The sequence below is a fragment of the Nyctereutes procyonoides genome, unplaced genomic scaffold (assembly GCF_905146905.1).
Source record: "Nyctereutes procyonoides isolate TBG_1078 unplaced genomic scaffold, NYPRO_anot_genome, whole genome shotgun sequence".
In the NCBI taxonomy this organism is placed as follows: Eukaryota; Metazoa; Chordata; class Mammalia; order Carnivora; family Canidae; genus Nyctereutes; species Nyctereutes procyonoides.
The window spans coordinates 43615441-43641036 of NW_026575142.1; the positions used below are offsets into that span (position 1 = coordinate 43615441).

Sequence of the window (25596 nt, forward strand, 5' to 3'; positions counted from 1 at the left end):
CAAGAGATCTAAACTTGTGATCAAGACCATCATACAAGTATGTTATTATCAATGAATAACTCTAAACTGAAAAATCAAATACATCTTTACATTTCCCAAAGCCATCTGAAAAATAGATTGTAAAAAAATAGCATATCTATCTTAAACTCATTGAATATTGGAAAGGGGGGCTTGGAAAGCCCATAACATAGTTGGGACATGAAATGAGCTTATTAAACAAGCTAATATGGAAAGGAGGCTTGAAGCCATAACATAGTTGGGACATGAAAATGAGCTTATTAAACAAGCTAATTCAACTGGGGTAAGGGGAGGAAGGAAGAAGGTGGCATTGAAACATGTAAAATCCACAACTGGAAATGAAATTTCACTGTTTGGAAGTCTATAAGCACACTGGAAATGTATGAATCCAAGAAAATCTGCATTTCAATCAGTAATGGGAAGACAAGGGGAAAACATGTCCTGGGAAAGACCCGAATAGTTTTATATTAGTATATCCTACTGGCAAGGCATTGCGTTGAGGTGGTTTCTTGGGAAGCCAAACCTTGGGAAACCAAAATCTCTGCTTACCTGTTTTTACCGTTATCTGAAGTAAGAACTCAATAAAATTCTTAACAGTACATAAAATTAAAATTGCAAAAGAAGGTGAAATTTTTTAAATAGTTAAAGCTCTAAGTATCAAGCTACTAGTTGACCAGATCTTGGTCAAGATACAAAGTTATTTCTCATGGGGTAGGTAGGTCACATACTCTAAGTAGCTCAACACAACTGACCTGAAAACGCATCATGACCTAAGAAGCACATTCTTTTCCTTCCCCAGTTTTGACATCTCATGGTACCACTGCAGGTTACAAGTATTGACATTAAGCAGAGGAATGTACTCATATCAAAAGGACCACAAAAGCAGGGCTTGTTGACAGAAGGCAAACAACAGGCAGGAAAAGCTGCTCTATCTGAATACAAATACCACTATACATATCCCAGATTCTCCATCTCATTTCTGTACCGCTGTTCAGACACCTTGCTTTTATGTTGCTTGCTCTCTAAATGCTGTCGGAACTCCATCTCTTCACCGGCCCCAACATTACACATGGAGCAGTAAAACTGGCCACTTGGAGTAACACACATGGCCAGATCTCGTGGAATTCTCTGCCGAGAGCGGGGATTGAAGTAAGGACCTGCTAGAGCAAGAGATAAAAATAATGTATTCCCTTCCAAATATTCACTAAATAAATGACAATAGTCTGATTATCACTGTGATTTGTCATGCTAACATCAAATTATAGAATTCATTGATTCTCAGCTTTAAATGAAAGCAAAATTAATATTTTTAAACTACAATTTTATACAGATTCAATCTAAAAAGCTAAAATGATTACTCCAACTATTGTCAGAAAGGTTACTGTAGAGCAAAACCCAAGCTCTAAATGACAGTGTCTCTTAAAAGTAAATAAAATTTTTTTAATTGTTTAACTTCCAGACATTATATGAAAAGTTTTATAATTATGCTAACTCTTTAACCCAAAAATTCTACTTGTAAGAACTATCCTAAGAAAACAGAATTCTTCCATGGAGACTTATCAACAAGGATATTATTTCATCAGTGTGCATACAAGTTTTTATGAGAGGATGTGAGAAAAGGAGAGATCAAATACATGATTTGAAAAATTATGGTAATGAATGGAATGGAAAACCATGCAGTCACTATAAGTAATGAAAACTCTGATTTTCTTTGATTACATGAAAATGTGGTTATAATATGCTATTAAGTAAAATAAGAATATCACAAAATATAATATTTCTATTGTCTATATTTCTATATTAGAATCTATTTCTATATTCTAATATACAGAGAGATGAGAATGACATATACAAAAATGTTGGTAGAATTAGCAATTTTTTTTTTACATAAGTGACTTCTTTTTTTAACTTTGTTAAATTGAATTTACTGCACTGGTGCATTAAAAAAAAAAGCTAATCTATAATTACTTGAATAAATTCTCCTTAAGCCTTCAAAATACTCATTGTGGCATTTTTATAGGTAAACCAAATTAGGTTTTTAGGTTTAATGAGTTTTGTTTCTATTGAAGTATAGCTGACACACAATGTTACATTAGTTTCAAGTGTACAACAGTGACCGCACAACTCTATACATTATGCTGTGCTCATCACAAATGTAGCCCATCTGTCACCATACAACAGTATTACAATACCACTGACTATATTCACTATGCTCTATCTTTTATACCCTGATTTCTTTGCTCCATAACTAGAAGCCTGTATCTCCCACTCGCCTTGACCACTTTGCCCAAGCCACCCCCTCTTCCCTAACAACCACTTGTTTTCTGTATTTACTTAGCATAATACCCTCTAGGTCTATCCATGTTGTTGCAAATAGGAAGATCTCATTCATTTTCATGACTGAAGTAATATTCCATAGTGTGCATGTGTGCGTGTGTGTGTGTGTGCGCGCACACGCACGCACCACACCTTTATCCATTCATTTATCAATGGATACTTGGGTGCTTCCATATCTTGGCTATTGTAAATAACACTGCAATAAACACAGGAGTGCATGTATCTTTTCAAAACAGTATTTTTGTTTTCTTTGGGTAAATATGCAGTTATATAATAGAATTCTTACGTTGGACCATTGCTTATTAATTTTCTGCTTTTCTATTATACTAAATAAGACTTTTCTCAAAATATTATTTTCACTGTATCCTACAAAGTTTAATATATTCTTATTACTGCTTGATTTTAGGAATTTTAATTTTTAGCATGATTTCTTCTTTGATCCAGGAGTTACTTACAAGTGTTTTAAAATTTCCAAACAAATGGAAATTTTGTAGGGTTTTTAAAAAATATCTTTTTTGTTATTGACCTTTCATTTAATTGTATTCTGGCTAGAAAATGTAGTCTAAATTGCCCTCTGTCCTAAAGTTTATTTTATCTAATACGGCTATCTCAGCTTCCTTCATTTCAGCTGAATTTTTTTTCATTTTTAAAATTTAAATTCAATTAATTAACATATGGAGCATTATTAGTTTCAGAGATAGAGTTCAGTGATTCATCAGATATCTGTAACACCCAGTGCTCAATACATCTCAGCTGAATTTTTTAATCAAATCTTATAATCTTTGTCTTATCTGGGACCTCAGTAAATTCACGCTTACTATAATCACTGATACATGTTTCAACTCTTTTTTTTAAGGTTTTATTTATTTATTCTTGAGAGACACAGAGAGAAAGGCAGAGATATAGGCAGACAGAGAAGGAGGCTCCCTGCAGGGAGCCTAATAATAGGGACTCGATCCCAGCACCCCAGGATCATAACCTGAGTCAAAGACAGACACTCAACCACTGAGCCACCCAGGCATCCCTATTGTCCAACTTTTATTAATCATATCACATTATGTTTTCTATATATGTCCCTTTTTTCTATGTTTCTCTTGCCTGTCCAATTAACTTTTTTTGGTTTTATTTTGTTTTTGTTTTTTTATTTATTCATGAAACACAGAGAGAGAGGCACAGACACAGGCAGAGGGAGAAGCAGGCCCCTGGCAGGGAGCTCAAAGTGGAACTCAATCCCAGGACTCCAGGATCAAGCCCTGAGCCAAAGGCAGATGCTCAACCACTGAGCCACTGGGTGTCCCAACTTTTTTTGTTTTTCATTTGACTTACAATTCACATGAATTACCTCTGCTGGTATATGTGTGCATTGGAGGCTGTGATAGGGGGAGGATGAAGGACTATTCAGAGAGTCAGAAAATACAGAAAACACTCCTCTAAAGCAGTACTTCTCAACTAAAGGTGTATATCAGAATCACTGAGGAAGCATTTTCATGTATGTCTGGATCCCACTCCAAATTTACTGACTGAAAACCTTTAAGCCACGGGTCAGGGTCAGGCATGTGTATTTTATAAAAACTCCCCCAGTGATTCTGATTCACTACCCCAGTTAAAAGCTACTGCTTAATCTTTTTTATTTTCCCCAACAATTGAAGATTTAACATGGTACAACTTTAAACCAAATAACCCATTTTTATAATGCATTTTACATTTCTCGGCTGGCAAACACCAGAAACTGTAAGCAGAGACCTTAAAACATAAACTCTAATTTAAAATAAAAATAAACAATATACTAAACCAAAAATAAATAAATAACTAAGACCTGAAATAAACACCAGCTTGAAAAGCCACTAGACAAATTGATCAGACTGATGAACTAACCTCAAATTCTCAGGGCTGTTACCATTAAAGGAAATAAAAATAAAGAAGACCACTTGCAGAATGTAGCCAAGGTACATGGAAAATCCACAAGATACCTGAATTATTCTGTACTGTATACATATTATTCCTCCTATTAGGCATCATCTTATACTCATTCCCTTCTTTCCGGGTCCGCCGCTGACCAGCCTCTGAGGCTTCCCTGGAGAAAAGAAATTTTAAAAGTGTGAGACTTCTAAACAAGGATTTCTTTCAACTCTTTTTCTCTAAAGATAGTCAGTCTTACACAACACTTTGGCCTGAGAGAAAATGGCAATACCTACGAGAATGAGTTACTCTGAGCTTCCGCCAGCCGCAGCCTCTTGGCATGATTCTTCCCTTGATAGTGAGCCTGAGCCACAGCCGGAGAACTAAAGGAGGCGTCACAGAGCTTACAGTAATCATTCTCTGTGGCCAGGATCACTCTGCCTCCTGGCTTAAAGGAACCCATCTGACATCAAAGACACAAGAGACAAAGTTAAAAAAAAAAAAAAAAAAAAAAGGTGGAGCTTATTCCCTCTTCCCCTTCACAGTTTCTTCTAACAGTTGAAAAATAAGCAAAAGTTATGATAAGACCGCAAGCACTCAACTTTATATGGAAAAGATGTACTTCATTCCAGAAAAACAACAACAAAGAGAAAAAGGAAAAAAGGCTAGGAGCCCCCATCGCAGTTTTGTATTACGATCACCTATGTACCAAACCAGTTATTTGGTATCTCCAATGGCTTGTTTGGCTTGTTTCTATCTCCATGGAGACATTTTTTAAAAAATGCATAGAAGATACAGGGAGGTAAAGGGAAAGCCGAAAATCACATGACCAGAAAGGTAAAGTCCTTCCAGAATCCATCAATAAATATTTACTGTTTATAGGGCTTGCTACCAAATGCAGAAAAGATATGCAGACATATATTTATCAAATGAGCCTCTGTTCCCCAAAAAGTCTACAAATTAGCTACAGATATAATATATCTAGAAAAATAACTAGCAGATTCAGGCAACAGTATTCAGGCTAAGAAACAAGTTCAGAGAAACCTACCACAGTGCCTGGAAGAGAGTATATACTCAAATACTGTTGGGTTAACAAAAATAGACATACTAGATTTTAGCTAGAGGTGAATAAAATACTTAATAAAGAGTCTGGAAGCATATCCTATCAAGGCCAGTTGAAGAAACAGCACTGTTTTCACCTGGATAGGCAGATTTTTCTAGGGGGACAGAAAAGCAGTCTCCAAAAATCACAAAGGGCTGTGCTATGAAAGAAGGTTATGGCTGTTTGCTCAGGGAGGGGAAGCCAGCTGAAAACAATCCCAAGTGGGGAGTGGCTGTCCTGTCCAGAGCAGCCTTCAGGAATCAGGGTCCTGAAAACTGCTCAGCCTGAAAATCTGTGTATTTTCCTATTCTCTGATTCTGTTTTTATCCTTTCTCATTTACCCCACAAATTCATGAGGTTGGAGGAACAGATGGTATTGACATTCATGTTTTAAATACTGGAAAACTGACATTCAGAAAAGTAAAATTATACCATGGCAGCTAGGAGTAGAGGTCCAAGGTTGAAAGAAATTCTTGTTCCACCACTTCACAAGATGCATAACACCATGGACAAGTTACTTAGTTTATCTGAGCTTCTAATAAACTTCCAAGTGAGACAAATGCTGCCGGCCCATGAATTACACTCCCAGTAAGAAGGTCAATACCTCTAATTTATTGGAAACATTAAATGAAGTTCAGGACCCAGGACTAGAATGAGGCAAGGCAAACATTTGCCAAGGGCAAGAAATTTAAAGGTGCGTCAAAAAACTCAGCAATCAAGATAAATAATATTTTAATGGAACATTTATACAAATCAAACCGAATATAAAAAATCACTGTAAACAAAATAGCAAAATGTTAAATAAAGACAGGATCAGTAACAGTGCCATGACAAGCTATACTGCAGCCTGAGGCAAATCAATAATACTTACCTGTCTTTAAGTTTTTGACACTTTGTTTACCACTGATTTTTTTCACATTAATTTGGATTTTTAAAATATTACATTAAAATATTTATCTCTATTACTCAGTGTTTTGGCTCCCTCTTAAATTTTGTGCCTCAGTCAAGTGCATCCTCACCTCACCTTAGTCCCAGCCCTGAATGAAGTAATGCATGAAAAGTGCTTAGAGTGTCTGGCATAGTAAGTACTCAATTAGAGTTATTATTATTTATGACCACATATTGTTCTATGGACAAAGACAGATTAAGGAATGCAATCCATATTTCAGAGGCTATTAAAGTACAGCACTATCTTGCCTAAAACACCTGCTTTATCTACCAAACAGTGAGAGGAACTTGGATCTCAAGTATGTGTCAGTATACTAAAGTTCAGGAAAAGTTTACACAGGCAAACTCCACAGAGGTAAGAGAGGGGCAATCTCAAAAAACTGACCTTGCTGGAAGGCAAAATATAAAGTAAATGGGATTAACTACTATAAAGATAATAAATACTGAAAAATCTCTCTTTTCATTCAGGGCACAGACTAGACATTCAGGGTCCTTTGACCCAGAATTCTGAGAAATGCATAGAGAAAGGTACAAGTGACAATTTTTCTTTCTTTATTTCATGCATCACAACCAAAGCCAATGAGAAATCTCAAGGTCATGGATGTTGGCATGCTTTACATCCAGCACCACAGTTCGAGGCATCAGAAGTGCCAAGAAGAACCTTTCAGGAGTATTTGCCCAACTGCATCTTGACAGGCTCATGGATGACAAATTTCACCCGTGACCCTGTGTGCAGAGGACACCTCCCACCCCGACACATGTGCCTCACCTGCGGAGCAACAGGAACAGCTGGAGGAGCCACAGGTTCTACCACATTGCTCATTCTGGCAGGAGGAGGACAACTGTTGGCTGCATAGTAATTTCGGAGTTTCTTACCATGATTTTTACCCTAGAAGTAAAATAAAATGACTAATCACCATGAAAAAAAATCTGTCAACTCAAGTTAATGTATTCACTAAAAAAAGAAAAAAAGGTGGGGGGAGGAAACCCCAAGCATTTTGTTCTTTCAGATATATGCAACACTGGGGCAAACAGCCCACTAGATCTTAAGGTAAGAGTCTACTCCTTGGTTCTAACAGAATGATTTATGTGGGAAAGACAAGGGAACAAAGCCAAAAGAAATTAATTTCTTATATATTTCTAGAAAAGTATCGCACTTTCCAGTGACCTATTTCCTCCCCCAACTTGTTGCCATTCATATGCTACTGCCTAAATACGAATCTTATTACACTGTGATCTAATCTATTTTATAAGTCAGTAATGAAATGGATAATCCAATTATTTTTACAAAAATAGCACTTACAGAGTATCTTTTTACTTGCAAAGGACTCTCGTGTGCATTAGCTCATTTGCTGCTCACAAAAATTTCTGTAAGAGGAATTTGTTAATATTATCCACATATGATAGCTGAGGAACTGCAATCCAGAAACTGTGGAGGACTTGCTCTGGCACGTTCCTTTAACTGGGCTAAGTAGCGGAGCCAGAGTTTGATGCAGGCCCCCTGAATACCAAAGCAAGACCCTTTGACTACTTCAGGATGGCCTCAGGAGGCACTGTGAACCTCTATTAAAATGTATTTGCCTTTCTCAGGATGTTTTGTTTAAGTAGTTATTCACATGATTATACTCCTTGAAATGACAAACTTGTGGGAAGGGTGAGTGGTCTGAAAGCATTCTAAATGAGGGTGAAACAATATGTCATTCTTCAGACTGCACTATAAACTTTAAACCTATAGGCAAACATTCAGTACCATCTATGATATGCTAAACCCCAGAAATAAAAAGGACTAGCACATGCCAAGAAGAGAAGAAAGATATGTAAGCTGTTAATTAGAGTAAGGGGAGTAGTTCTACCTTCTGACCACTGGAATGCCCTAAAGGTGCTCTTGCCATGGTCCTGCTGACCTCCAGCCTCACATCTGTGGCTTCACTATATTCTAACTCTAGGCATGACACCATTGATACTCCCTTCTGTTGTCTCCTAGGATGCCTTCTTGTTCCCCCAATTCTCATTCTCTAAACACTGCAACATCCAAAACTCCACCCTTGGCCCTCTTCTCCGTCTATGTTATTTTACCATGTCTGGTAAAATATAATTTAAAATATATTTGACAAGTTAGTAGCTCCCAAATTATCTATCTCTGTTATAGAATGAATCATTGTGTCCCACCAAAATTCATGTGTGGACATCTAATCCCAATGTGATGGTATCGGGAGGCAGGGCCTCTGGGAGGTGATTAGGTCATGTGGGTAACCAGTGCCCTTATAAAAAGAAGCCCAAGAGCTCCTCTTCCTCATTCTGCCATGTGAGGATCCAAGGAGAAGTTGGCTATCTATAACATGGAAGAGGACCTCACCAGAACCCATCATGCTATTACTCTGATCTTAGACTTTAGGCCTCTAGAACTATGAGAAAACTCATTCTAGCTCCAGGTCTTCCTTTTTGCCTAGACTGTTCTTCTCTCAGATCTTTGCATGGCTGCCTCCTTCTTACCTTTCAGTTCTTAATCAAATGGCATCTTACTGAATCTCAAGAGTCTTGCCATTCTCCCCTACTCTGCACAACACATTCTCCATCACACTGTAAGTCTAGTTTATCTTAGTGCCACTTAGAATGATCTAACATGATATTGTTTACTTGTTTTTTTTTCTCTTACAGTCTCTGGAATGTAAACTTCTTTAAAATAAGGATCTGTCTTGTTTACTCTTCTATCCCCAATGTCTACAACACTTACTAGCATAGCATGGGCAATCAGATTTTTTGGGTAAATGAACCAAGTACCATAATGGGGATAATGAATAAACTTCCAGGAGAACAGAAAGAAGGAATTTCATACTTCTGTCTAAATGTATCAGAAAAAACTTCCCTGAAAAGGGGAAAATCAAGTCATCTTTTTAAAATGAGCAAAAGTTTACCAGGCAGGTAAAGAGCAAAGGGAAAGAAAATTGTGAACAGAGAAAAATACTATAATCAAAAGCCCAGCAAACTGTGTTGAGGAGCCACAAGGAGGGATAGTTTTCTGGATCCTTTGGGGAAGAGTAGGAGTTGAGATACATAGGAAGCTTGATGATGAAACAGATCTTGGACTTTAGAGGCAGAAAGGAGCCTCTGAAGGACTTTAAGCAAAGTAGTTACATGACTGGATTGGGTTTGATAAAGATCAACTGGGGATTAGCATGGGGGGATAAATCAGAGTAGATCAAAGCTAGAGCTAGGTAGATAGAAGACAGCCAAGGACACAGCCCTAGGACAATATAATACAGAAAATGAGGATCCAGAAAAATGAGAATGGCCTATCAAAAAAAAAAAAAAAAACAGACAAGTGGGGCATTACGGAAGCCTAGAATAAGGAGTTCAAAAGAAGAGTCTAGCTAGATACATTATGACCTAGGAACTATACTTCTAGGTATCACCAAACAGAAACACACATTTAAGGAGATATCTATAAGAATGTTCCTAGGAGGGACACACTGAAAAGTAAAAATAATTGAGGTGTCAGGGTACCTGAGTGACTCAGTTGGTTAAGCATCTGACTCTTGATGTTAGCTCAGGTCATGATCTCAGGTTCAAGGGATCAGGCTCCTGATCAGGCTCCATGCTCAGTGGGGAGTGCTTCTCTCTCACTCACTGTTTCCCTTTGCCCCTTCCCCTGCTCGCACACACTCTCTCTCTAAAATAAATAAATCTTTTTTAAAAATAATTTAAGTGTCCATGTATAGGATAATGCATAAAGTATAGCCTATTCATACAATGGAGCACTATGCAGTGGTAAAAAATAAACATTCTAGGACCATGCATGGCACCATGAATGATTCTTGTAACAAAATGCTGAATGAAAAGAACAAGTTGCAAAATAAGTTATGTAAGAATAATTTTTAATACGGGAGTTAAAAACATGAAAACCACTACATATTAAATAAGAAAACATGTATGTAGCAAAAGTGCAAAAGAAGTAATGGAATAAAATGCACAGAAGCCATGCCCTCCACATAAGTAGAGTTATAGAATGCCCAGACTTCAAAATAACTAAAAGTTAAAAAAAGGGAAAAACACCAAATCCCAATAAGCCATGGCTCATGCTCCTGCCACAAGCATTCACAGGAAGCAAGAGCAGTCTGACAAAAACTGCAGGAAAGAGAAGAGGGAGCTAACAGCAGGCCTAAAAATGCTTTGAAGCCACAACCAGGAAAAATAAACCCACCCTAAGTTTGTGAATCCTAAAACATGATCTGGTGGAACAGAGCACTGACTGCTGCACAGGGGCTTAAATGTACAATTGATCACAAATGTAAAAGTGGCTTCTGGAAGAGAAAGAGACAAAAAGAAAGAGAGATCTGGCACCTTTTGGCAACTGAGAGGTGAGGGGGTAAAAAAACAAAACTAGCATTCTATAAGACAAAAAAGAGCAAAAAACTGGAGGGCATACAAACCACCAAAAAAAAAAAAAAATGAAGAAGTGAACTTTGCTACAGTTATAAAAGAGATTGCTATTGATTAACCACCCAAAAATCCACATAATGGAAAGATGAAAACAAATCAATTCTATAGAAAGTTATTACCAAAAAAATCAACACATCTCAGCAAATGAACACCATCCCCCAAAAAACACATGAAATTGAAGAAAACCATTAATACAAACTCCAAATTGAATTAAATATATTCAAACAAGAATTTGGAAATATGAAAAATCACCTTCAACCAGGAATCCAACATTACAAAGAAAAATAGCCAAAATAATAAGAAATTTAAAGTAGGGTAATTAAACTCAGGAAAGAAAAAAAGAATTGTATCAAAAATGAGAAGTAAATATATGCCAAAGGAGAGTACACACAAATAAAAATGTAGTAAGAGGCACTGAAGAAAGAAGAAAAAGAAAGAAAGAAAGAAAGAAAGAAGAAGAAAGAAAGAAAGAAAGAAAGAAAGGCAATCAAGAAAATAAGACAATATAAGGAAGACATAGACATGGCCAACAAGCACATGAGAAAATGTTTCACATCACTGGCCATCAGGGAAATACAAATCAAAACCATAATGAGATACCACCTCACACCAGTGAGAATGGGGAAAATTAACAAGGCAGGAAACCACAAATGTTGGAGAGGATGTGGAGAAAGGGGAACCCTCCTGCAATGTTGGTGGGAATGTGAACTGATGCAGCCACTCTGGAAAACTGTGTGGACGTTCCTCAAAGAGTTAAAAATAGATCTGCCCTACGACCCAGCAATTGCACTGCTGGGGATTTACCCCAAAGATACAGATGCAGTGAAATGCCGGGACACCTGCACCCCAATATTTATAGCAGCAATGTCCAAAATAGCCAAACTGTGGAAGAGCCTCAGTGTCCATCGAAAGATGAATGGATAAAGAAGATGTGGTCTATGTATACAATGGAATATTACTGAGCCATTAGAAACGACAAATACCCACCATTTGCTTCGACGTGGATGGAAGTGGAGGGTATTATGCTGAGTGAAATAAGTCAATTGGAGAAGGACAAACATTATATGGTCTCATTCGTTTGGGGAATATAAAACATAGTGACAGGGAATAAAGGGGAAAGGAGAAAAAATGAGTGGGAAATATCAGAAAGGGAGACAGAACATGAGAGACTCCTAACTCTGGGAAACGAACTAGGGGTGGTGGAATGGGTGGTGGGTGGGGGGTAGGGGGTGACTCGGTAACGGGCACTGAGGGGGGCACTTGTGGGTTGAGCACTGGGTGTTATTCTATATGTTGGAAAGTTGAACACCAATAAAAAATAAATTTATTTTAAAAATAAAGAAAAGACTATATAAAGAAAAATTTTAAAGGGCTAAAGAGGAAGCAATGGAAATGGGAGACAGGTAAAGAAGGAATACCTTATATAAAATTGGAGTCCCTGAAGACAAAAAACAAAACAAATTAGTTCAAATAGAACTAATATTTGGAACTATAACCCAAGAAAAATGTCAAAAAGTAAGTGAAGACCTGAATCTACATATTGAAAAGGCATACCAGGTATCCAGGAAAATTAGAGCAATCAGATCTGAAGTATATCTTTTAAAAGGTATGAGACTATAGGCTCTCTAGGGCAAAAAGATCAAATAACTTACAAATGCATAAGAATTAGAATGACCTCCATAATATGTAAAACAAAGCAGTAGTTGAGAATCATTTTTTTTAACTTAATGAAAGTGTGAACTAAGGATTTTATGCATAGCCAACCATCTCTATATTCAGGGTCAAGACTGTAGAAAAGCATTTTAATATACACAACCCTAGGAATTCAATACTTGGTAAGTTCCACTTAAGGAATCTTTTGGAGCTTCATTCAACCAAGAAATGATTGGGAAAACTTCTGCAAAAGGGCTAATGGTGAGTATTTTCATAGATATAACTGTAAATCAAAGACTAAATTAACGGTGGAAATGAGGGTGAAAGATTAATGTTCAAATATTACACATTATGACAAAACGGAAATAATGCAGGAAAAAATAGAAAAAGGAAGAAGATAGAATAAGTTCATTGATTCTGCAATAGGCAATTTAGCTGAGATACATTAAAAACTGTCAAACCCAGATAGCAACACATTAAATAACTGAACAGGGTAGTAAAATCATTTAAAAATGTATAAAAGGGCACCTGGGTGGCTCAGTCAGTTAAGTGTTTGACACCTGATTTCAGCTCAGGTCATGAGATGGATCCTAGCATTGGGCTCTGTGCTGAGCATGGAGCATCCTTAAGATTCTCTCACTCCCTTCCCCTATGCTCCTCCCTGCCCCACTCACACACTTGCTCTCTTGCTCTCTCTCAGAAAATAAAAATAAAATAAAAATGTATAAATGGAGGAAAGAGAATGAACTACAAGGGATTGCAGGGTGTGACACTTTTCTATGTATACATTTTTGTATTGTTCTGACTTTTAGAACTATATTAGCACTTCACAAACTTAGAAAAAGAATCAAAGTCTGCAAGGATTGGGAAGGACCCAAAATGAAATATAAATATAAACAAACAAATAACTATATAAAAAATTTAATCACAAAACCATACTAAATGGGGAGGGGAGAAAAAAAACTATTCACTTGGTCTTAAAGTATCTCCCCCATAATACTTATTAAACACAAAAAGAAAAATAGGAACTTTACAAAATAAGAACCTTAGCAGGCAGCATCTTTGTAACATAAATAACTGTAAAATAGTATTTGACTATATATCATGCTAAAGACAAAAAGAACAATACACAAATGCTATCCCCTGCTTAATAGGTTTGTTTTTCATAGGTATATAGCTTACCAATCCCCAAACTATATATACTGAGAGAGAAAGAAAAAGTGTGTGTGTGTGTGTGTGTGTGTGTGTGTTCTGTGGTTAATGTGGTTAATAAAAGCCTACATTTTTCACTATCAAAGAAAGGAGTGAAACATGAATAAAAGATAGAAGGTTAGAATGAACATTGTCATGTTTTATTGAAATTGGAAGTATCAGTCAGAACTCAGCTTTCAACATATGTTCACATAAATATAAATGTGTATATACGTAGATAAATATTATTAGTTCTGTCACTGAGAGGATCTAAAAACAGTAACATCCCAGGAGTGAAAAGCATGCCCTGCACTCAGATTTTAGTCTCTAAATACCATTTTCCAATAAAAGAAACCTGGCTCCTTGAAGAAATGGCTAGCATGGGGAAAATACAAGAAAATCCTTGAATCTTTTGTTTTTAACAATTAAGGAAATATAACAAAAATTACAGGGATATGTTAAAAGGACACAAGCACCAATTTGAAGGGGCCCACACTGTTCAAATCTGTAACAAAATAAACATCAGGATAAATAATGATTGTAATAGATTATATACCAGAATAAAGTAGGAAAACATAATCTATGGTGACTGGATGAATGAATGAATGAAAACAGAAAGTTCTTCCTTAAAGTAGAATTCCAATCAATAAATGTAAAAAGAATAATCAAAACAGAAAAATCACCATTTGGCAAACACCACAGTAATAACCACTGTAGGGAAGAATCATCATTGGATGCCAAAATTACTGGTATTCTCAAATACCATGAGAAATAAAATATTCACATAGTAAAAAAAAAAAAATTCACATAGTCTCAAAGTATCTCCCCACATAAAACTTATTAAACACAAGAAGAAAAACAGTAACTTTATAAAGAAGAACCCTAGCAGACACCATCTTAACCAGTGATCAAAGTTAATAGTATCAGTGATACAAAATACTCACAACCTTCCTAATATGATGCACTAGGAAAGACAATACATCACTTCTGTGGTATTCTTGCCAAAACAAACAAACAAACAAAACAAAACAACAACAAAACATAACCTGAATTCAATCATGAGAAAACATCAATCAAAACCAAATTGGGATATTCTACAAAACAATTCTTCAAAAATCACAAGATTGTAAAAAGCAAAGAAAAATGAAACCTGTCCAGATCAAAGGAGGCAAAACAACCAACCACATGCAAAATTTCATCCTGGATTGGATTCTGGAACCAGAAATTAGATAATTGGTGAAATGTAGTCTGTAGATTAGATAATTTTATTGATATCAGGGTTAATTTCCTGATTTTGATAATCGTAAGACAGTTATGTAAATATTAACATTTGGGGAATCTGGATGAGGTACATGCAGGAATTCTTTGTACTGCTTTTGGAATTGGTTTGTAAGTTAAATGTTAATCACTTAAAAGTTAATAAAATAAAATAAACTTGCCCAAACCTACAGGTAAATAGCAGAGCCAGGACTATTCTCATTCCAGAAACCATGCCACCATGCTCCACTGCACCCTAGGAAAACCCAACAGTATTAAGGACATCTCAGGTACCAGGAACTGTTCTAAATGTCATATATACTAATATGCAGGTATCATTAGTATCATCATCATCTTCCTCATGAGACACAGAGAAGTTAGGAAATAATTCTTCCAATGTCACACATCTAGTAAGTAGTAAGACTACAATTTGAAGGCTACTGACCTCAAAGTCTATGATTTCATGTTCTTAATTAATAGCCTATAAAACAGATGCTAGCAAAAGGAACGATAAAAAATTAAAAAACTCTTAAAATTAAGGACATACTTGTCAAAATGAAAACAATTCAATAGAGGGTTAGAATTCAAGAATACCTCACAGAAATACGGAAATGATAAAAGAGAGAAGAGAGAAGCAATATAAAGAATCAATCCAGCTAGTCCAGGCTAGCACAAATAGAATTACCAGGAAAAGAGACTGAAACAAAAAACCAGAGAAGAATATCATCAAGGAAACAGTATCAAAGAAAATTTCCCAGAGCCCAAGAGAAACAGGAATATGCAAACTGAAGAAACTACTAGTGCTGACCAAGAAATGAAAAAAGATGCACAACTAAACACATCCATCACTGTAAAATTTCAGGTATCAAGGATCCAAAGGAGAGCCTAAGAGCTTCCAGAAGGAAAAACAATGCTCCAAATTAAAGTAAGTCACCCACAAAAGAATAAGAATCAGGGTAAGATTTCTCATCAGCAATACAGATTACAAAAAAAAAAAAAAAAAAAAAAACACAACAAAACATACACATGCACACACATTACTTGAAGAAAGAATAAATGTAAATGTATGTTACAACACATCTCTCTCTTAAAATAAAATGAAAAAGAGAAAGCAAGCATGCATGTTTAGAAAACCATGTAGCCCAAGCCAGAGAGCAATAAAGAGAAATCCAAATTCGACAGCTGTGCAGCAAACCTAGAGGGCAACCAGTTGCAAATGAAACAGGAAGGTGGAGGGATTCCACACAACAGCAAGTGTGACTGAGAGTCTGGAGAGGGAAATAGGGATAATAAATATACATTATGTAAGAAAAAGGAGGGAACAGAAGAAAAGCAATTAAACCTAGGATATACAATAAGCTACACATGAAGTCCTGATCCAGTAATAAAACAACTAGTTCAAATTAAAAGAGGACATCAGTGGGTTTAACGAAGATGTATGAAGTGGATCATAAGCAATAAAAAGAAAGATTAAGAAGCTGATGGCTGTTTTCTTATAAATGCATAAGATTCTTCTCCCTATTTTTTAAAGTGTCAGAAACTCAAGGAAATACAAAAGGTGATTTCTAAGTTACAATACATAGGAAACAAACTGAAAAGGGGATGATTTTGAGCAGTTGGTGGCATTCAAGAAAGGGCCATCCATCCATCCTTCTTGAGTAGCATGGGATTGTGACATTGGAAACAGAGAAGAAGACAACTCTGTGGTGAACAATATACTCCTACTTCTAGTAAGGCAAAAGCTGCGTATTGGTTTTCAACAATTGGAATCAACCTACAAATAGAGCATGGTAAACTTAACCTGATTACGGAATAAACAGAAATGTGATCAACCTCAATGGTGTCAAAGTAAAACTAGAGCCAACACAAGACGAGAGGTGGAAAGGAGAATGGAGAAGAAATGGTGATGGAAGAGGAAGGGAGCACAGGTGATTACTGCTTTTCATTATACACCTTTTGTTCTACAGGTATTGTTTTGAGCTACAATTCCTTTCGATGTGTTGAGGAAGCTGCTACCTGTGGCAAATGCTACAAAAGGTCAAGTGAGAGCTAGATTTGGCCTGTAAGGTCACAGGTGACCATGGAGAGGGCCATTTTAGTAGAATATTGGATAAATATTAGTAGAATAAAACCAGAATGCAGTGGTGGGCAGGGGAATAAATGGGAAATAGAGATCAGAAGAGGACAATTATACTTGTCAGAACCCTAAGGAGAGGAGAAAAGCTGCCAATATGAGGGATTAAAACAAAGGGAAGGCTGCTGTTGCTATTTTTATTTACATAGAAAAACCTGAGCAGCTTTTTAATTTGATCGAGGTAAAGAAGTGATGACAGGTGATGAAATCCAGAGTTAGGGTGAGGAATCAGCCTGTCAGAAGAAGGGATATGTACTCTTGGGAAGTAAGAAGAAACGAGGTAGGGGGAACAGGGATTGAGGGAGAGAGCTGGCAAGGTGCAGCTACCAGCAGCATCATAGAGAACTTCTGTCCCCCTGTGAAGTGCATTTGGACTATTCTCAGTCCAGTGCAAGTTCATTTGGAAAACAACCAGGTGGGAGAACTCTGAAAACATAAAAATTAGCTGAGATTAGAGTTGGTGATAATGTCATCCAAACCTGAGTGACCCCTGTTAAAATATGAGTGCCAAAATCAGTATTCTAAATTTTGGGATAATATCAATTGCATTCTCTGCATGATGAATTCAGACCATTTTTTAAATGGACATGTAAAATTCAACCAGTTTTGTTTTTTGCTTGTTTTATTTGGGTTAATGACCTTCCATCTGAAGTAGTTCTTCCTCTGGGCATGTTTGCTGCTAAGACAGTGTTGTGTTACTCCATGCCAGGCTTGCCCTACGTAACCTGCAGGCAGCAGATAGATTTTAATAAAATGAAGATATGTTTTTTCTTCCAAAGATTTTATTTTAAATTAATATATAACTAAAGCCATAATTCTGAGACTGTAAAAATAGGTAATCTTACTAAAAATAAAACAACAATTCAGGGTATTTTGAAGCAGAATGACTAAGTTAAAAAGTCCTGGGAATAAAAGTAAATCTGTGGCAACCACAGATACACAAGGATCATTGCTACAGCAGCCCCAACTTAGTAATGTTAGCGGGATGTCAGGGAAAGAAGTAGTGAGTTTAAAGGGAAGTATTGATTGAGCAGCTCCCATTATGTGTCCTGGATTTCTGGAATATGATACAGTTAGACTCTAATATAACACTGTTCACACCAGACTGAAGATTGTTTACAATACCCTGGGCAATCTGAAACTTTGCAATTTCAACAATGGCATCAACTGACTCAACCATTTGGAGTAATGTAATCACAGTGATTTATCACTTCACACAAATGTGTTTCTAGCTTACAAACAGGCTACCACTGACCCCTTTTATCCCACACATAACTGAAATAGTGAATTTGCGGTCTTGGTACCACTCTGTATTAAAAATTATAAAGCAGGTTTTCAGAAATAAAACTTTCCATCATCTCATCTACCACTTTGTTGTAGTAGTCTACTTATAATCACTGCCAATCTGCCTATTCCTGGGCCTTGGTAAGCCTTACTCAATGGTCCTACCCTTGTCTTCAATAGCCTTTTTAAATAACTGCCTACTTATGTACCATGTATATGGCGTTTGATGCAACTTTCAGGCTGACATTTTTATGTTTCCCTTCTATGGTGGTTTCACCCACCTCTAAGTTATGTTCATGCTCTGATTGTTTATTATTCTGATCTACTCTTTGATCCACACTCCCTCATCTTGACCATATCTTTCTTGTTGAAATCCAGATTTCACTTCTAAAGTTAACTTTCTCCTGTACTATCCTAATGAAATTGCTCCACACTTTCATACACTAACTGCTTTGACTTGTTTCTCTGTAAAGAAAAACAAAAACAAAAAAATCCCCAAACCTTCTTCATTCAAATCTTTGCTCCTAAGCTCTTAAAAATAAACTCTTAGAAAAACCCAAACTTTTAATTTTCCATTAGGTTCTACTTTCTTAATACCCACTAGCTTCTTCATCTTTACCCTAGTTCTAGGCTGCTTAAATTATCCACTACAACAGACTGTCCTCCTTCTCCAACTCTTCCACTTAAAAATTCTTGATTATTGAGATACTTACCCAAATTTCACTTCCCTATTCCCATATTTTCTAGTTGATATATTTACCACATTATGGACAGAGCCGAAATTAAGTATAATTACTAACCCTATTAACTAAAAAGTTCAGAGCGCGTGCACACACACAAATGTAGAATCAAAGAAAAAAATCCATATGAATCCAGATTGTTTCTTATCTAATTTAAACCTTATAATCCAATGAGCCTGCTCAAACTGAATCCTCTCTTATGCATAACCAAAAGCAGCCATCACTGCCTTTTACAGAGACACAAAGTGATATTAGGAGAAACAAACAGGCAGGAGATACAGGTATAATCCATACACACATATTAAAATTACACATTTCCCAAGAGGTTTACCTTTAGAGGACACACAGGTGGGTTTTCTCAAGTTAATGATTTACCAGGGGCTTTACATACCTAAAAATCAAAACTTTAGAACTCAAGCATGATTTTTCAAAGTGAGTCTTAGGCTATAAAACTGAATATCCACAGGAATAAATGAAGAGGAAAGCTAGCACTGTGTCTTGGGTTTGAGAAGCACTATCCTAACCAACACCCCTCAAACAGTAAGATAGGCAAAGGAAGACCCTGTATCCAACCACTGTTGTTTGGAGAGTGGTACACAGAGGGAACAAGAGTAGGATTGAAGAAGGGGGGGTGCGTAAAAATAAAACCAGAAGATGCCTTTATGCACCGCTGAGGACACGTGCCAAGATTGGAGATATAATTAACTCACCTCCCTACACCTGAGGGCAAAACAAACCCAAACAAAGAGAACTCCAGGGAAGCAATATATTATATCTTCCCCTAAATCCCAGGGAAAACAATACACCATCAAAATATTTCTGAGGTACAATCACAAAGTGACACAATCATCAGTCTTTAGGATCAAAACAAAACAAAAAGATTTACACCTAGAGTCAATAAAAACTTTAAGTTAGAGACAGAATGGCACGATAGAAGAAATAGCTGTGTAAGTCTTCTTTCTGCCATGTCTTATTATTGCAGCTACTTGCGCAGAAAATAAATAGTCAAAACAAGGCTGACCCAGAAGACATCCTTTCATTCGGTGACATTTGACCTCAATTGCTTCTCGGGTCTCCTTTCTCTAAAAAAGGAAATTGTATAATTGCATATGGATAGCAATCTAAAATAAAAAGAAATACTGTACTCTCTCTAGCCAAAGGTTAGCTTTCTATTTGTTCTTAGGTAATTACACCCTGTAAAACTGTCCTTCCCACTAGACATTCTACATGGAGGTGAAAGCTTTAAGTCTTAGAAATGATCAGTTCAGAGTATGCTTCCTTATGAGGTAAGGTTCAATATTCCAATGTCATTTTATTCCAACCACAGAAAAATACCTGTGTTTTCCTTAGCAGTGATAGGTTATATAAGAAGAGTCCGAGGCCAAATATAAAAAGCAAAACAGGGACACCTGAGTGGCTCAGTGGTTGAGCAGACGTCTGCCTTTGGCTAAGGTCGTGATCCCAGGGTTGTGGGTTCGAGTCCCTCACTGGGCTCCCTGCATGGAGCCTGCTTCTCCCTCTATGTCTCTGCCTCTCTTTATTTGCCTCTTGTGAATAAATAAAATCTTAAAAAAAAAAAGAAAAAGCATAACATTCATAGACAGATTACCTTGAATCGATGCAAACTGTATTAGCTGGAGGAGAATATTTAAAAGGCTAAGTCTCCTAAACAGTTTGACACTGAATTGAGTTTGGTACATCATGTTTCAAATACCTATTCACTTTAGAATCACAGGTTTGTACACAAGCATAGATGATGTACACTAGCCTACAATGACTAGGAAACTATCAAAAGCCACACAATTAGGTTGAGATCCCATTCTAAGAAAAGTGATGCTTTCTTTTAATGTAGGAACATTATGCTTTTAATCAAACAAACAAAAATGTAGTTGTTCACTAAGCCATTTTGATTATTACAGGCACAACTAGTCATATCTAGAGAGAAGACTCTGAAATGGGCAAAGCCCTAAAAGGTTCTCTCACTAAAGGCCGGACTTTCTTTTCTCCCCTTACCTGATAATGAGCTTGGGCTTGCTGCGCGGAGTTCAAGGTAACATTGCAGAGTTTGCAGTACAGGGGCTTACATAGCTCCTCCAGGGCAGAGTCTTGCTCCCCTCCCTTAGGTAACTCTTCTTCCCCTGCCAGAGGCAAGGAAGCCTCCTGCCCAAAAGGCTTCTGTGGAGGAAGTTGCAAGGTTCCTGTAGACCTGGCGGCCACTGACATAGGAGGAGAGGATGAGGGCCGCTTAGGCAGAGGAAGCCCGGCGTGTTGCAAGAGGATCATTGGGTAGGAAAGCCTTGGGCATAATCCAATGGGCGAGGAGAAGTCAGATCTTCAAACCTGAATCAACAGCAAAAAAAAAAAAAAAAAAAAAAAAACTCAGTTAAAAATGTGAACTCAGCAAACATGTAAATGACATACCATCTGACCCCTTCCTCTACTTCTCCATACCACCTTTGGGATTTCTTTTTGCCTCATCTAGCAGACGTCCCCTATCTGTTAATCCACACTGACACCGTGCTCTTCCACTGAGAACAGCTTTATAGATTTCACTTTATTTTGCTTGGCACAGCTCCAACTGCGGTCCCTCTGGCCTATGAACATTAATAGCATTGCATCCTGGCTAATTAAATCTAAAAGTCATATGGATGAAATGGACATCAAAGGTCACCTAGTCCGGACCCCTTCCCTCAGGCACACTTACACTTAAATACTCTCGATGATAATTATGCATAGACAAAAACACCACTGGCTTAGCAAATGTCTCCTTTCCATCCAAACTAGTCTTTCCAACCAGATGAATCAAAAAGAGCGAAATATAGACTTTCATGTCTCAGAACCCTTAAAACACTTCTAGCGCTAGCTAAAATATCAAGGAAGTCTAGGAATAACTCAGTTACTGTGTAACAAAAATAAATAAAAGAGTTCCTTCCCATCAACCAATAATATTTAAATAGGTAAGCCAATGATTCCTCACAGCAGAGGCTGCAGACAGTGTGTAGGCCACATGCAGCCTCAGATGTGTCTGTTTTGAATATACAGTGTTTTGTTTTGCTTTCACTTTTTAAATTGAGTTAGTCATCAACATTTTAAAATCAAGATTCATGGTTTCTCCTGATAAAAGAATGATCTGGCAACATTGGGCACATGGCCCTACACGGACAATTACCTAGTTAGTGCTGAAAGGCACTGTCCCCAGTAGCCAGGTCTGCCTTCTCCAGGCCACTTCCTTCCCGCTTAGCCTGCTGTCTGTATTTGTGTTACTTACCTGCTCCCTGTAGGCCCTTGAGCTTAGGACCCCACCTCATACAGCCTTCATGAGTCCCCTATAAAATCAGAATATTTTCTCTCCTTCTAGTCATAAATTACCTGCATAACAGTGCAATAAGCAAATGTCCTATGAGGTAATGGATCACATTGTCATAAGCCCCCATTTAATTCTAGTTCCTCAGTCTTAGAGCAATCTCCTTTCCTCTTTTTATTACATAACTGATTTTTCTGTTTCACTCAGAAAACATCCAATATGTTCTAATAGCTCTTCGATTTTATACATGATTTCTCCTGCCTTCCACCCAGATGGTGCTTTCTAACCCCGAGTATCTCAAAATGAACCACAGTACACGTTATGAGTTCCCATGATTCTAATTAACCCAAATTAAAATCCTTATTCCAAAATACACAATTCCTTCCACTCTCTCAATACTATTAAAACCTCTTTCTTTGGTCAATAAACTATGGCTATTTTAAACTGTTGAAATTTTCCATCTGCAAGAGAAATGTGTATATTTTCAGATGATAATGCATTTACTAAAATTAACTAAAATTTTAAAAAGTTAAGTCTCTTTTACCAAATCTAATAAGTATACACATGGACATTGCAGGCAAGTAACAACTTTTATATTAAATTCAGGGTCTGGGGCAGCAGAAGATATCATCAGTGCAATGGGGAAATAATGTAGTTAAGGGCAAAGTACAAAAATTAGTCATATTATTCAACAATACTTCTCACGCATCATATTTAAAAGACTATATTTTTTTATACTTAAGCATAAGTATGCTGTCCATATGCTCCGGGAAGATAAAGAAAAGCAATACAAATTTAGAAGCTTTAAAAAGTCAGATTCTCTGTAATCATATTATTCCTCTCAATTAAATCAAGCAAAGACAGGCATGGACATTTTAAAAAGGAAAACTAAGGAGACAAAAATCACTCATTCAACAAGTAATAATAATTCATAATATTAAAAGACTACACATACCACCTGTACAGAGACATACCAAACTGCCACAAACAAGCTGCCAGTTCAGAAGAGAAAATGGAGGAGGGTATTGAAACATCTAGATAAAGGCAATCAACAATATAAACAAAATCAAATACTACTGATCGCCTAGACATGTCTGGACTTGTTTTATGAAAGCTCACTCCCACTTGAGGAAATTCCAGCCCGCATCTCCCCCAGTGTTGCCTACAGGTTTCCATCAAAATAAAGGCCAGTCTCCAAGCACAGAGGTCCAAGAGACCCCTTTTTGGAAGTGATAAAATCCCCTGTGTTACAGAAAAAATTCTTGCCAAGTACAGACATACCCATTATCACATTTTATCTTCAAAATTTTTAAAGAATAGCTAGGTATTTCAAGGTTATTTCTTGTAATATTTAACAATCGAAACGATAACATAACTCCCAAAGAGGCTCTGTGCATAACAACTACATCAGGGATTACCATGCTGGCAAACAAAAACTAGCACAAATCTAAAAGAAATAAAACCGAACCTTTAGTGAAAGCATGAATGGTGGAATACAGAGAGACCCAAAGCATATGCCACTGGGATCTGTTCAGCTACTGCATGAGATTAAAAGAAACTAACTCGGCAGCTGATGTAAATAATATATTCCTCAGATCTTAAAAACCATTGCATTTCATTTGGTGCTTGGAGTGACATAAGGATTTATGGTGGTTAATGTCCTGGTTCGGAAGGGAGGTTTGCGGAGACAATAAAGTCAAAGCTTCGTGGTATATATACCCTTGTTTAAAGAAAACGGATGATCATCACATAGTTTTCATGATTGGACTGGGGCCTACTCTTCACAGACTGTATGAAAAGACAATCACTTTCTCATTTGGAGAAACCTACAGAGGAAAGAGAACGGTGTAAAGGAACAGGTAATTGGCACCTCAGCGAACTAAGGAGGTCTGTACGGTAATCGGGAATCCTGGAAATGAGGGGGAATCGGGGAGCATCATTCAGAGGTCATCGGAACGCAGTGGGGAGGAAGGAGAGAGAGGAAAATAGAAAAATAACCAGCTGAGCAAGGTAAATCATATAGGGAAGACTCAAAAGAACGCAGGGATCTGGGGGGGGGTGGGGGGGAGGCCTTGGTGAATTGGCGAGTGTTTTCCAGTCTCGGCTGTGACGCTTCCTAATCCAAGGGAATCGTTTGCACACTTGCAGGTGCGCTACGGCCACTTCGGCATCGCCCACGGAGGGCCCGCGGTCCCGGTGTGTGCCTGCGCACACGCGCACCTCTGCCCGTCAGGATGCCATCACGGAAGATGGAATCCCCCGTGGCCCCGGAGCTGCACGCCCCGGCGCTCCGAGCGGTGCACGTGAGAAGCTCAGCACCAAACAGATAAATAAAAGCGGCGCAAGGCTGTCACGTGGAGGGCAGGTGGGAAGCCCGCAGCCGCAGGGAGCCGCTGGGCGCCGGCGCTCCCGGGCGCGTCCCGAATGCCCCGCGGCTCGCGATCGCCCGCACTCACCGGAACCCTCGGGACGCGCCGGGAGCCTGCTCGCCGCGCTCCGCCCGCGGCGCCCGGCTCGGCCCGCCTCCACGCCGCCTTCCCCCGCGCGACTTTGCCGGCTGGCCCCCGCCAGGCCCCCGCCGCAGCTGAAGGCTGACTGTCAAAAGTCAGTCCGGCCGGACCCACAGGGAAACAGCTGCAGGAAGTGACTGCGGAACCGGGAGGCGGCGGAGGAGGAGACTGAAGGCGCCGGCCCGGCGTCGCCACTGCGCATGTGCCAGGCCGGGCGGGCCCGCGGCGGCGGCCGCGGCGGCGGAGGCGGCGGCGGCGGCCGCGGCGGCAGCAGCAGCAGCAGCAGCAGGGGCGGCGGCCGCGCGGGCGGCTCTGGCCTGGGTCCCTGACCCTCGGGGCGCGCGCCGGCCAGGTGCGGACGCCAGAGCAGAGGCGCTGGGGCGCGGATGGGGAGCAAGCACAGGCGGGAGCAGGGCGCATCACCCCGCCCACGGGCCCCGAGAGCTGCTCCTCACGTCCGCGGCGGAAAGTTGATCCGGAGCAGGCGCTTGGGCAGACCTTTTGCAACTTTCTTCTGCTGTCATTGAGATCCAAACCTTTTTTTCACTCCAGCCGCGCCGTCCGTCCGCTGGTTGCCGCCTCAGGTCCCGCCGGATGGTCCAGGATCCCTTCAAGTGCTGTAACAGCACCCTTAGACCGTACCTTTCCCCAGAATGGAGGAAGGACACTGTGGCTGGCGGCTCAGTGGTCTCCAGTCACACAAGGGCGCGTGTGCGCACGTGTGTGCACAAACACACACAACACACACTCCTCTACCACGGTGGGCAACAGATAGAGAA

At 38.6% G+C, this 25596-nt stretch overlaps 1 protein-coding gene across 3 annotated transcripts; it reads right to left on the reverse strand.

Moving 5' to 3' along the window:
• Nucleotides 1-251: 251 nt before the first annotated feature.
• On the reverse strand, nt 252-24943 carry ZMAT3 (zinc finger matrin-type 3). 3 transcript variants are annotated; one of them, XM_055308376.1, is made up of 6 exons: nt 24764-24943; nt 21017-21343; nt 7074-7193; nt 4551-4717; nt 4326-4429; nt 252-1178 (listed from the first exon to the last, which is right to left on the reverse strand). In XM_055308376.1, exons 2-6 carry the CDS (start codon nt 21284-21286, stop codon nt 967-969), a joined length of 873 nt encoding a protein of 290 aa, XP_055164351.1. In that variant the 5' UTR covers nt 21287-21343; nt 24764-24943; the 3' UTR covers nt 252-966. The 3 variants fall into 3 exon arrangements, with proteins under 3 accessions (XP_055164351.1, XP_055164353.1, XP_055164352.1); XM_055308378.1 differs by having other exon boundaries at nt 252-1175; nt 24764-24942; XM_055308377.1 differs by lacking the exon at nt 24764-24943 and adding an exon at nt 23282-23308.
• Between the last annotated feature and the right edge of the window lie 653 nt (nt 24944-25596).